This window comes from Apis dorsata, unplaced genomic scaffold (assembly GCF_000469605.1).
Source record: "Apis dorsata unplaced genomic scaffold, Apis dorsata 1.3 scaffold_74, whole genome shotgun sequence".
NCBI classification, from domain to species: Eukaryota; Metazoa; Arthropoda; class Insecta; order Hymenoptera; family Apidae; genus Apis; species Apis dorsata.
Window position 1 is genome coordinate 1,729,192 of NW_006263372.1, and position 13,951 is coordinate 1,743,142.

The 13,951-nt window shown below is 23.8% G+C and overlaps 2 protein-coding genes across 4 annotated transcripts in view; both read left to right on the forward strand.

Annotated features, from left to right (window-relative positions):
* LOC102676363 (farnesol dehydrogenase-like) overlaps positions 1-991 on the forward strand; it is a 3,326-nt gene extending 2,335 nt beyond the window's left edge. Inside the window, exons 4-6 of one of the 2 annotated variants that reach the window (XM_031508106.1) lie at positions 395-541; positions 754-814; positions 899-991. In XM_031508106.1, coding sequence (XP_031363966.1) covers positions 395-541; positions 754-814; positions 899-900 — 210 coding nt within the window. In that variant the 3' untranslated portion in view covers positions 901-991. The remainder of the gene's footprint in view (positions 1-394; positions 542-753; positions 815-898) is intronic. The other variant, XM_031508105.1, reaches the window with a different exon arrangement.
* A 3,188-nt stretch (positions 992-4,179) lies between these two features.
* LOC102671300 (arylsulfatase B-like) lies at positions 4,180-13,892 on the forward strand. Of its 2 annotated transcripts, none has more exons than XM_006610553.2 (9): positions 4,180-4,278; positions 10,331-10,518; positions 10,697-10,927; positions 11,081-11,236; positions 11,347-11,611; positions 11,820-11,977; positions 12,046-12,181; positions 12,287-12,732; positions 12,887-13,892. In XM_006610553.2, exons 2-9 carry the CDS (start codon positions 10,342-10,344, stop codon positions 13,388-13,390), a joined length of 2,073 nt encoding a protein of 690 aa, XP_006610616.1. In that variant the 5' UTR covers positions 4,180-4,278; positions 10,331-10,341; the 3' UTR covers positions 13,391-13,892. The 2 variants fall into 2 exon arrangements, with proteins under 2 accessions (XP_006610616.1, XP_006610615.1); XM_006610552.2 differs by lacking the exon at positions 4,180-4,278 and adding an exon at positions 8,898-9,288.
* The last annotated feature ends 59 nt before the right edge of the window (positions 13,893-13,951 follow it).

The window sequence follows — 13,951 nt, forward strand, 5'->3', positions numbered from 1 at the left end:
AAGAGCAATGAATTTTTTTTATCAAAGAAATGATTTTTTTTTTTATTTTTCATTCTCTCTCTTTAAATCGTTTAATTTATTTTAATTATTTATGCTTATTATTTATTTTAAATAAAATTAATTTCTTTGATTACATCGAATTAACAAATTGTTAATTGTTTAATAATTAATTTCTAATAATAATAATCATTGATCTTTGCAATTTTCTTTATATCTCGATTAAAAAACACATATAGATATATTTAATATAATCATAATTCTTTGTTGACATGCAATGATTAATAAATAAATTAATAATAAATAAATCTAAAAAAATGCATTATAATAAATACCATTCTTTATATCAGCGTTGAATAATTGATATATATAAAAATATTAAATTATATTTCTATAGACTATTGCTCCAGGACTTGTGATGACAAATATGACAAACGAGTTAATTAAAGAAAGAGAAATGCAAAATATTCGCACAAATTCATTAGAAGCTATAGATATTGCTGAAGCAGTAATTTATGTGCTAGAAACACCGGAAAGAGTGGAAGTAAGTGAAAATAAGATACATGAAATTCTTATAAAAATACTTATCTCATGTAGATTATCAACTATTATAATTCACAATATATTTTTCGATTTTATATATATATAGAGAAAAAAGATATTACACTGTTATAATTTTAAAATATATGATCAAAATTTTACTTATATACAAATTTTACACTTAATACTGACCATATATCTAAATAATATTTACAGATTCCACAAATTACTTTACTACCGCATAAGACTCCATTTATTCTTTCAAATAAAAAAGTATGTAATATAAGTGTATATCTCTTTTAAATTTCTTTTAAGTTTTCATTAGATAATTGATTTTTAAATTTGATTTTATTTTATCTAGGAAGTATTATAAATTATAGACCAGAATTCAGAGGATAAAAGTGGATAAAAATGATATGAATAGCCACGTCGAAAAGAAAAATTAATTCAATACGAAAAAATCGATATATTATTATTAATTAATTGTATTGAAAAAAATATATAATTGTTACAATTTGTATATATATAATATATATAATAATTGTATAGTTGTGAATTCAATCTATTTCAACAAATAAATTTATTAATTAAATTGTACTAAAAAAGATATAGTATAATACTGTAATTAATAAATAAAATTACATTTTAGATATTAAAAATTTCTTGGATTATTTAAAATTCTTTATCCTTGGTAAAAATATTTCCATTTATGTATCACAAATATATTAACATTTTGTATAATATAATATATTAGCCCATTTACGTGATACAAATAAAACCATGTGACCAAAATCTAGGGAAATCAAATCGAATTCATATTTTATTATTTTACTAGATATAGAAAGTTAATATAAATTACACAATAACAAATAATTAATACATTTTTGAAATAAAAGTTTATAAATTAACAATTTTTATATATTTTAATTTCATTATTGAAGAAATTTTCCAATGATTAATTTATGAATATGTGTAATAATGAAATAAAGATATTAATAATTTTGTTTGAAACTTTTTCAGAATTTTTAAAAACACAGAATGTTAGAAAATTTAGATTTAGATAAAATATATAATTTGGCTTTAATAAAAAATAAAAATAATTTAATTTTCATATTATTAATAAAATCCATTAATATTTAATAAATATATTATACAATTATATATAATTAATTATAATATTTTCATATATTTATTATTCTTTTTGATAAAATAAAATCAGACCGATTAGTTATATTGTTTATCCAATTATATCAATTTTTTGAACATAATAAATGTGATCTAATGTAATCTAGATAAAATCGTTGAATTAATTTCAATCCTCGTGTGAAAGCCATGAATTGTAATTATAATATTTTAATTTTTAATTAATCGCGCAAGTATATTCAGTGAATTTATTCAATTGGCTCAATTGAGTTTTTAAAATTCTCACGCAATACCACGAAGCGAAATCTTGATGATTAATAAAATGATTTTAAATACATACAAATTATATGTTTTTTGTTTTCATCTAGATCGATGTTTACAGAAATATTTTTCATGTGTCGCGTCTTAGATCTATCAATGTTAAATAAATAATACATTTTCTCGTTTCTTGTACACCTCATTTACCTTTTCTCTCATGTATAAATTTGTATATAGAATGAGATCTATCTAGATCTACGATATCTTTTCTTTACTAACATTTAAGTCAAGTTAAGAATTGTGTATGTTTTTTTTTTTTTATAAATTTCAATAAAAATTTCAAAATACTCGATCGAAATTGAAAAAAAAAATTAATTAATTTGACGGAGAAATTGCGATTAAAAGAATTTTTCATTTAATCCTTTCTATTAGCTATTTTCACGAATTGGAATTACGGTAAAAATAGGAATCGTTTAACTGTTCAAATTGAATTCCAACGAGTTTAAAATTTGCAATACGTTGTCATATCTAAATTGATACACTTTAATAAAGAAAATATTATAATTAATTTTGATAAATAATATAAACAACTATAACATAAGAGAAAATTTGAATTGATAATTTATTAATATAATAAAATAGATTTCGTCAATTGTTTGAAAAAAAAAGAATAGACAATTTAAATTCTCTAAATTTCCCTATAAATCTACAAAGCAATTTTCTTAATAGATGCCAGATAAAAAAAGTCCATTATCTCAATATAAATACAAAACTAATTTAGTTTTTACAATAATAATTTATTATTTTAAATATAAAACATCATTTGAAAAACAAAGAGTACACGTGTATGTATTAACGAATCCTTTTTATTTATGTAGATTTTATTCATATATATTTTTTACTATTCTATTTAAAAATCATGAAATCTTTTTTATGCGATCAAATCAACGTGCATCTCTGATGCATATATGTAAATATATTCACATTAATAAAACATAAGATTAAGTAAAAAAAAAAAAAAATTCAAAAAATTACAAAATATTTTAAAATAATTATAAAATAAAAAATTAAACATTAAAAATATCTTAGAAATATAATTATAACTCTAAATATTTCTATAATCATAATAATTTTAATTTCAAAAAAATATAAATATAAATAATATCTATGTGTTAATTATAAAAAAAAATGATATTCTTTATTATCGAGATTATGAGTAGTTCATAAAAATGTATCCGATAATTAATGTATGATATTTATATTAATAACTACGTAAATTATGTGATCAAAGTATCATGAGGATATAATTTAATTTAACATTTAAAATATCTCATTTTTTTTGTCTGAGATAATTTTTCACTAACGCGAGACAAATATCGATTTCAAAATATAAAAACAAAGTCTTTGAAATTTCTTGAGATAATTATAATTTTGCGAAATTATTGTTATTGAATGAAAGTTAGTATTAACCGCATAATAGCTGAGCGAGAACTTTATAAGTTTCTCAATCTAGATCAAACAAAAAAGTTTCGCGCTATAATCGCCGAATGCAGTGGCCGATTCGAAGGAACAGGAATAAACTTATTCAGAAAGCTGCAGTTCGTACTTAATATTCTAACAAGATACCACTTCGAAATGAATTTAAATGGTTTGCATCAATTCCATCAATGGTTTGCATCACTTGAAAGTTATTCCATAGAATATGAAAACTTACGAATTTATTCGTCAAATCTTTAATGTTTAAATTTAAGATATAATTCTTTCAGAAAAAAATTCTTTCATTTTATAGTATCGTATTAAAATTGATGCATAAATTTTTTTATGCAATTTTTTTATTTAATTGAATATATAAGATAATCTGTTTAAATTAAACTCACTTCTTAAATGAAAATAATTTTCTATAATAATTCAATTTTTTAAATATTTGTATCTTGTATCTAATTTGTATATTGTATCTAATTTAATACTTTAATCAATATTCTATTTTTATCAAATCCTAGTATTTAGTATACTTTATCCTAATATACTTTAAGAAGTTTTCTCATCTTAAATCTTAAAAAGTTTATTTTTCTATATCTATTTATTTTTCTCATCAAAATTAAGTAATAAAATGAAATAGAAATGTTAACAAGAAATTCATCAAGCGGAAATAATTTTTTCATGTTGTAATTCATAATACCGCCTTGGATATTTTATTTCCATTCGAGTCACAATTGATCATGGACAAAATGTAAAAACTCTTGTCGAGGTTGCACAAACGCACCACTTAAGCGTGAATTACACAAATCGCAGTCTCATTTAGACTGGTGAATAAGAAAGTGTTCAGGATTGTGCTCTGAGGTGAGTTTACCTTTGTATTTGTATTTATTTATTACATTATTGTATCTCACTATTGTATCAATATATGTGAAACATGTTCGGAGAATCAATTCTAAAATTCAAAAAAAATACAAAAGTTGATACACAAAAATATCATTTGAAGCTTATTTATTAAGTTATAAACAATTTAAGTTTGTATTAGATGAATTGAAATAGTTCTATTTCTATCATATCATTCTATCATTCTATCTCCATCTCATTTTATTAATTGCTATAAATTGTATTCATTATAAATATTCATACTATAAATTGCTTATAAATTAATAAATTATCTTGAAATAATATTTTTATATATTTTTTATAATTGACTCTTTAAAAATGTTCCATGAATACATACATATATTTAGAATTATAACATATATAGAATTAGAATATATATTTATATTTTCTAAGTTTGTAAGCGTATACGTGTTCAACATAGTATACGCATGTGCATATATAATAACATGAATTATAATTTTGTGAAAATTGAATATTCTGAATAAGTAAAACGTTTCCTTAATGGAGTATTTAATAATTGCATATATATATATATATATAATATTCATAAATAAAATGTATTAAAAATAAATTTAAATTTTTTTATATTATCTCTATTTATAATTATAATATGGCGGCAAAATATGCACATGTTTTGAAATATCTTTGATAAAATTATACAAAAAAAATACTATTATTTTCACTCTTTTTTTGCGAGAAATTAATTACCTACTTCCTTAATCATTATTCCGCATATTTATTTACAAAGCATCTATTTTATAGTATTTACTATGGTATTTAAAACACTATAATAGTAATGCATTGCGTATATTATATATAATACAATATATAATAATATAATATATTATTAAAGAAAATGAAAACTATTTATGCTATACAAAAATTATTAAAATAAACAAAATAAACTACTATTATTCATTATTATTAAATTATTAAATTGTCTATTATCATAAAATTTACCTAAGAAGCTATATAATTCGATGTTCTCTGCCACAATAATATGATGTATTGTATAAGTATTTATTATGACAATTTTATATTTCACTTTAAGTTTAAAAATTTCAGTAATAAATGATATTAACTTTTAACTTTAACTAATTTTATTTATTATTTTTCATTACTTTCGTTAATATAATACGGAATAATACGAAATAATATAAATATATACTACGTGTAATGTTAATAAGTACACAAAATTTTTTGTACTATGCGATTATTGCAATAACTCTCGAATTTAATCGATAAAAGACCAATATAATCGATTATAAACAGAGTGAAATTAGTCAGATTTCCACGACTCAACATTTTTTCACGATTAGTGAGATTCAGATTATTATTTATATTATAGTGCTATTTAACAAAAATTTTATATATTAAAAATGTTATTCAAAACAAATTTGCATTATTTACATTAAAAAACATTATATACATTAAAAAAATTACGAAACGTAAAGTGATCTATAGAAAGCAACACTTTCAAACTTGGTTTATGTGTTTATTTCAAATAAATCACTGTCTAGTAAAAATGTATTTTATGCTCATTTTACATTTGTAAGTAACTTTTTTTCACCTTTCACGAAAGTAAAAGTACAATACTGTATATTATATCTATGACATAACCACATTTTTAAATAAATAATGTAATTCATTATTATTTGTTCGTATATATTATATGTAAAAATATAAAATTCAAATGAAATGGATAAAAATCTCATGAAATTGGAAATCTTCAAAAAATGCAATATATAAATTAAGTAAGAATTTATTTATTTGAGTAAATATACACAAATAAAAATCATTATCACATGTATATATTTAATTTTATAATCTGACTTTTGATTATTACTGCATGCAAATTAATTTTATTTATTATATTTTCCACATTTTAATAGATGAGACTTTACTTATATATAATATTTATTTATTACTTTGAAAAAAAAACTACTATATTTATTATAAATTACAATTCAAATATTCAAAATTTCTTTCATAAAATAGGTTAACTTAGTATCTAGTAATTATATATAATTAACTATAAAACTATTAATAATATCAGAATTAATATTAATATTAAAATGAATATTAAATTTATTATTCCATATAATATTATTTAAAAATAATACATATTTAATTTAATATATGATTTACATTACAAGATTGAGATATTAATAGATCATAAAATAAAGATTATTTTATTTTTAACAAGTCTCAGATAAAAAATTATTTATATTTTAAAATGATTTTTATCTTTTATCATTTTTTTTTATAATATTTGTTGATGACCTAATAAAATATGACTTAATAAAAATATTCCTACGTACATGTTAAAAAAAATATTATAATGCGATATTTTTTTTATGCGTTCTGCTATATTATTTATAGTACATTTTTTTTCATCACTAATTATTTCTTTCCTTTCTATTCTTTTTATAAATATGACTTTGTTCTTTTTTTTCTTTTTTTCATTTCATCATTTATTAACCATGCATTTTACATTATTTTAATATTTTCATACATAGTCACATATTTTCAACATATTCGCATAAAGAATAAGCAAGGAGGAAATGCTTTTCATCGGTTTTTTTACGATCGGTTGAATATGTATCGTAAACACGAAGTTTAAGGATGACCTGGTAACTAATTACCAAATTAAGTAAATCATTAGTAAGTCACGCTAATTATCCTATATTAATCAGCATGCAATTTTTCTAGTAGCGTAATCACAAACAAGAATACCTTCATGATTATTCACCAAAAACTTTGATTATATTCCATGTAACGCTTTTGTGCATTTAATATCTTGTGCATCTTGCAAATTGCTATTTGCTCATAGAATTTTATTAATAAGAATAAGGAAAAAATATTTTTCATCGTATTGTATGTACTATATGTATATTATATTATAGTGGAATTTTTTTAAATTTTAATTTTGAATCGACTGAAATTATAAAGATTTCTTTTGATTTTATTATTTATTATTGAATTTATTACGAAATTAAAATATTATTTAAAGAAAAATTAAAATTGTTATTGTTTTGATTTTTTAATTCTGAATTTTAAAACAAATTTAAATATAGTTTTAATATTTATTCTAATAGAACTATTACACAGTTGTAATAAATACATTAAATTTACTAGCATAAATAATTAATAATATAATAATATATCATATTTTTATTATGAAATTCAAATATTAGTTGAATAAAATTCAATGATTAAATAAAATGTTAAAATTTTTATTATTAATATTTTTTTTTAATGTTTAATGTTTTCAATTATAAAAAAAACATTAATCAATTAATAAAATGTCTAATAGAAACTAACCATTATATGTTTATTTCATAAACATGCGCAAATACTTTTTATATCTGTTGCAGTTATGTATAGCGATATGTGGAAATTCTTATGAATAATATCTTTATATCATAAATAATATAATTAAAAATATATTATACAAAAGATAAATTTAATTTAAGGAATTTTTATTACGTATTTTTAAATCATAGAAAAACATTTTTAAATCATAGAAAACATGAATTGACGCAGAATTAACGAAGAAATATATAAATAAATCAATTAACATCAATTACTAAATCGATTTTCCCAACAACCTGTTTATGATAATCTCGACATCACGTTGATTGGAAATTTAATTGTCCATTGCGGTGGAAGGTTTATTTATCTTTCCATCTAATTATTCAAATTATATTTGGCATATTGTGCCAACCAGTTTCCAAATTCCAATTCCAGTTGCGGCCTCACATAATTTTAGAAGAATTTTTAATCGATTCGAAACATTATATCAAAAGTTAGTGATTTTATTTAATTTTCTTTAATTTTTTAAAGCATTCTCTTTTAAATTTTTATTTAAATATAATAAGACTGTAATCTCCTATAAAACATTTTATTTTAAAATATTTCTTGATTTCTTATCTTTTTTTCTTTCTTTTTAGGTAATAATAATGCTTTCTTCAACAACATGTGTAATTAACTTATCATTAGAAGAAGAAATTATCCAAATTATATTATAATGAATATCTCAATTACATAACAGAGGCATGTCTAAAGTTTCTCCAGCTATGATTGAAATTGCATGCATTCAAATATTAAATGACTATCGCATTTGCTACTTTCCACTTTTTTTTCAATGAAAGAATATTTACATATCAAGAATTAACGCGTTAACGATCTCATGAATTAATAACTTTTTTCGACGATGTTTCCTTTAAATCAACCGCTCTATTTGCAAAAAACTTTTCAATTATTATACACGAGATTACAAATTTCACTTTGTACAAAACATTTGAAAACGTTTAAGATGATGAATCGTAGCTAAATGTATTTTAATCTTATGCATTGATCATGCATCTAATTACAGAATTAATACCTCTCCCAATTACAAACGAGATATCTATCTCAATACATAAACAAATATTAATTAAACAAATTCAAATGAATTTTTCTTAATGATTTATATTATTACAATATTATAATGATGGAATAATAGAAAGATAATATTCCACAGACAAAGAATTAATTCCAAGAAGAATTCCAATATGAAAAATGATCTTATTTAAATATCTTGATCTACATGTATGAATGCCACAAGATAGATTTTCACACTTGCAAATAAAAAACATAGCGGTTTAAAAAAGGAATACAGAATTTTCACGCATGTACATAATACCGAGTTTTCATGCTCGCCTTCTCCATTTTTCTCTCCCAGACACAACACTTTCGTTATGCTCCAAATCCTCCCTTTGCTCCTCGCCGCTCGTTTTACGGAAAATCTAAAGTGGTAATAAACCAACACGTTTCGAGTTTCCCAGTCAGTCCATACGCGTTGTTAAAGACCACTTGGACGAAGCTGGATCTCCATTCGACAGAAAGATGTTTGGACATAAACGGAAAAAATGGATAACTTACAACGAATAATAGGATACGCGACAGTTCTTCCCCTTTTTTATCAACGTAAGAGAACTTTTTTTCCTTGTTCATTTTCTGATAAATAGCCTGTTGAGTTCGACCGATGCCTCGAACCTTTATCTTATCTTATCTTATCTTTCGTTTTATTTTTAGTTCTTTAAGCAGAGATTTTCCTATTCTTTTGCGATAAAAATAGACGGTTCGAAAATTATTAGTAATAGATTTCTAATTTGAATATATCCAGGCTCATTTTTATTTGCTTATTTATGTCTGATCCGCATAAAAAGTTCCTTCCAAAGACTCATTACAATTTCTTAAATAATAAAATGAGCAACGACAATCCATTTATTTATATTTATATTATTAATAGGAAATGGTTTTTAAATCGTTCAATGCAGATGAAAGAATTTTTAATAATATTGAAAATTCTCTTTTCTCTTGCCATTTGTTGTTGTCTGTCTCATAGTATAGTCGATAAAATAGTTAATTATTTTTAATTGTGACTAAACATCATAATAATTTTATTATATAAAATAATTGTGGTGTCTTGAATCCATCACTAATTTTAAGGTGTGTCTCGAAACAAATCAAATACCGCATTCTTAACGGTATTATAAAAGGTTTATAATTTTAGATTTAGCCCACTTTGTAAGATATATTACCTATTGCTCAGTATTTATAGGTAAAATAAACATTTGTCGAAAACATTTAAAACCTCATTTGCCATTTCGACTTCGAGAACGTTGGTCAATTCGTGTGTTTCATCCTTGGTAGTACACTGTTTCCAAGATTTCCAAGAATTCATATTTATAAGAAAGTTTGGTTTGGTCGTTTCACGAAAAACACAAAATTAGTACGTAATTGTATTTTTTATAAAAAAACGGAAGGAAGTTTTTAACAAAAGTTTCAGGTATTAAATTTAATTTAATTTAATTCAACATTTTTTAATAAATTTTATATTCGCGAATAATCAATTTTACGAAGCGTAGGTATAATAATCTTGATTGGAATTGTTGAATTAGTTATTTTTTAGAGATTTTTTAATAAAAATTTGTAAAATTTTAATTGTTAATATGTATTATTTCAGCTTACTCCGAAATGAATCTTGCCATGGTAGCACAGTTTTTAATAGTGCTATTCCTCTTGGAGATAGTAGCAACGAGCATGGCTGCGATTTTTTTCTCATCCTTTTTGACTAATTCCAAAACGAAGCCAAAACAATCATCGACTACTAAACAGAAACCACATATCATTATCATTCTCGCCGATGATCTGGTAAATTGACAAATTTGTTATATTATTGCTTGAAATTATCTCATTTGTATTCTTGTAAAATTAAAATTTATATCAAATTATTACAAATGAAAAATACTAAAAGTAATCGTTATTAAAAAAAATGCACTCACTCGTTGAATGTTGAAAATTTAAATTTATAATTATGTACTATATATAGGGTTGGAACGACGTAAGTTTTCACGGATCGGATCAAATCCCCACGCCCAACATCGACGCCCTTGCATACAATGGTATCATCTTAAATAATCATTACGTGCCCGCATTATGCACACCAAGCAGATCGGCTTTAATGACCGGAAAAAATCCAATTCATCTGGGCATGCAACACTCTGTGCTCTTCCCAACCGAACCACGAGGGCTCCCCTTGAGCGAGAAACTGTTACCCGAAGTACGTTTCCCCGTTTCGTGATTTTTCTTCATTTTTATTTTTTCTTCTTCTTTCATTTTTTCATTTTCATTTAAATTCACAATAAGATATGTGTAATTGTTACTTTTATTTGAAATAAGAATAATTTTATTTAATTCAATATTACTTTTACAGTATTTGAGAGAAGTAGGATATAAAACACACGCTGTGGGAAAATGGCATTTAGGATATTTTAAGAAAGAATACACTCCGACTTATCGTGGATTTGATTCACATTTTGGTTATTGGAACGGTCTTCAGGATTATTACACGCATATCACGCAAGAACCTGTGAATATATTTAAAATTAATCTTTTGAATTTATATATTGTACATTATGTTACTTATAAATTAACACGTTGAATTGATAAATCAGTTTTATATAAAGATAATTCTTTCAGGATCCGACGTACAGCGAGTTCAAAGGTTTTGACATGAGGCGAAATCTCACAGTGGCATGGGACACCGTAGGAAAATATTCTACAGATCTGTTTACGAACGAAGCTGTAAGATTAATTAATGAGCACGATACTGATCAACCAATGTTTCTGTACCTGGCTCACTTAGCTCCTCATAAAGGAAATGAAGAACAGCTGTTTCGAGCACCCGATGAAGAGATTGCCAAATTTTCGTACATTCTTGATCCTGAAAGAAGAATTCAAGCAGGTGAATTAAAATCATCTAGTTAAAAAAAAAAATATTCCATTTTAAAAGAAATTAAAAAAGAAGAATAAACAATTTCTTAAATAATATTGAAAAATCTCTCTGAAAAATAATATTTTATCTGTTACTAAAATAATTTTCTTATATAATACAATATAATCATAAATTGAAATAACATTTTCTTGTAATTTTAAAATGCTCTAATTTAAAGCTGTTGTATCAAAATTGGATCAAAGTGTCGGTGATGTAATGGATGCACTAAGGAATCGTGGCATGTTGGAGAACAGTATAGTACTTTTTATGAGTGACAATGGTGCACCAAGCGAGGGTGAATTGAGTAACAAGGGCAGCAATTATCCTCTTCGAGGCGTAAATATATTTTTCACATTATATTTTTATATTAATTTTGAACAGATTAAAATCTGAATACTTTTCAGATAAAGAATAGTCCATGGGAAGGTGGAACGAGAGGAGTTGCAGCTATTTGGAGTCCTCTAATTAAGAAATCTAAAAGAGTTTCTAATCAAATGATGTTTATGTCTGATTGGCTTCCTACACTTCTATCTGCAGCAGGTTAATGAAATAATATTAAAAGCATTAATAACTCTAGCTTTTAATTAAAGTGGAAGGAAAAAATCATTAAAGAGATTTAAATTCCTTTCTACGTGTATCTTTCAGGAGTAGATAGAAGGCAACTTGATAACATCGATGGATTTGATCTCTGGTCAGCCTTGGTGTTGAACAAAATCAGTTCCAGATCCGAAGTAGTGCTGAATATTGACGATCTTAGTGATTATGTTGCTTTCAGACGAGGTGATTTTAAATACATTATCGGTCGAACAGAAACTGGTAGTGCTTGGCTTGGAGCAAGTGGAGATCCATCCGAAGGCATTTCTCCGCAATACGATCCTTATAAAATATTGTACAGCAAAACTGGTGTTGCTATTTCTGGTATTATTACTGCTAAACAAGCGATGGAATTGAAAGAAAGAAGAAAAAGAAGCGTGAAAATATATGATACTGCATTAGAAACTAATTTTGAAGAAAAGATACTCAGTGTTGAAAATATTTCCGAATTGCGAAGGAAAGCACAAATAAAATGCAATGTCAAAGAGAAAGATAGAGTTAGTATTATAATTAAATATTTTTTATAAAAATTTATCTTACATCATATTTATTTTTTTTAATAAATAAAAAAAATACGTATAGTTTATAATAAATTTTATAATAATCCTGTTTGATAAAATTTTAAAAAATTTCTCTATAATTTTGCCATAGATACCTTGTGAACCAATGACAGCACCATGTCTCTTTAACATAGAAAAAGATCCTTGCGAAATGGTGAATCTTGCCAAAACAAGACCAATGATTATGGCTATTCTGGAAAGAATTCTAATGAAGTACAGAATAACTGTGATACCTCCTAGTAATTTAGATGGAGATCCTAGATCGGATCCATCACTTTGGAATAACACTTGGACCAGTTGGTGCGAAGCTAATCCATTAGCACTCTCTTATACAAATATTGAGGAATTGAAACAGTCTGGTCCAGCAATTGCACTGATGTCCATTATTTTTGGCCTTTTCGTTGTTGGTATAATAATGTTATTCACTTTGAAGTGTGGAAAAGGTAACTCGAACAATTTAGAAAATCCTGAATATCAGAATAATCATGAAGAAATTGCATATACTACAAACAGTAATGAACAATCATTTTCTATGTATAGTATTATAACGAATACGAGACAAAGTGATATGTCTAAGCATAAACAAATAAATTGACACTTTGGAACGAAATATACGAGGAGTAAACCTCTTTTAATTACTATAAAAATTTATTACATTAATCGAATTCTCGTGCAAAAATGATATCATAATATTTGTTTATTCATATATTTATGAAATGAAACACATACGAAATTTTTACCTCGTATAATTTCGTTCTTTATTATTTTCTTCATTTCATTTCTTCAAAATGTGATCCACACGATATACACGATTATATCGTGGATAGGATAACAATGATAAAATGAAACAAATTTCCTAAAGTTAGAAGTACCGCTTGTTAAATAAGTTTGTTGTACTTCGAAAAAAAAATCATGATTCAATACATTTGTAAATAATTCACAATCTTAATTAACATTTTACAAAATATTAAATATTAAATATTAAATGATAATTGAGTGGATGTATGAAATAAGGGTAGGAGTTATCATTTTATCTTTTTTATGAACATCAGTATTTCATTCCATTATTGCTGAATAGTGATACTGATAAAATACGAATTTTTTATTGTTCGAATATTATTTACCAATTTCTTATTTCCATATCCTTTTTGCATAT

What these genes read in the sequence shown, in the direction of transcription:
- LOC102671300 (XM_006610552.2), top strand. Translation starts at nt 9,231, where the DNA reads ATGGATAACTTACAACGAATAATAGGATACGCGACAGTTCTTCCCCTT. An exon ending in GCGAGAAACTGTTACCCGAA is followed by an intron (nt 10,928 to 11,080) that starts GTACGTTTCCCC and finishes TTACTTTTACAG; the next exon opens with TATTTGAGAGAAGTAGGATA. An exon ending in GCAATTATCCTCTTCGAGGC is followed by an intron (nt 11,978 to 12,045) that starts GTAAATATATTT and finishes AATACTTTTCAG; the next exon opens with ATAAAGAATAGTCCATGGGA.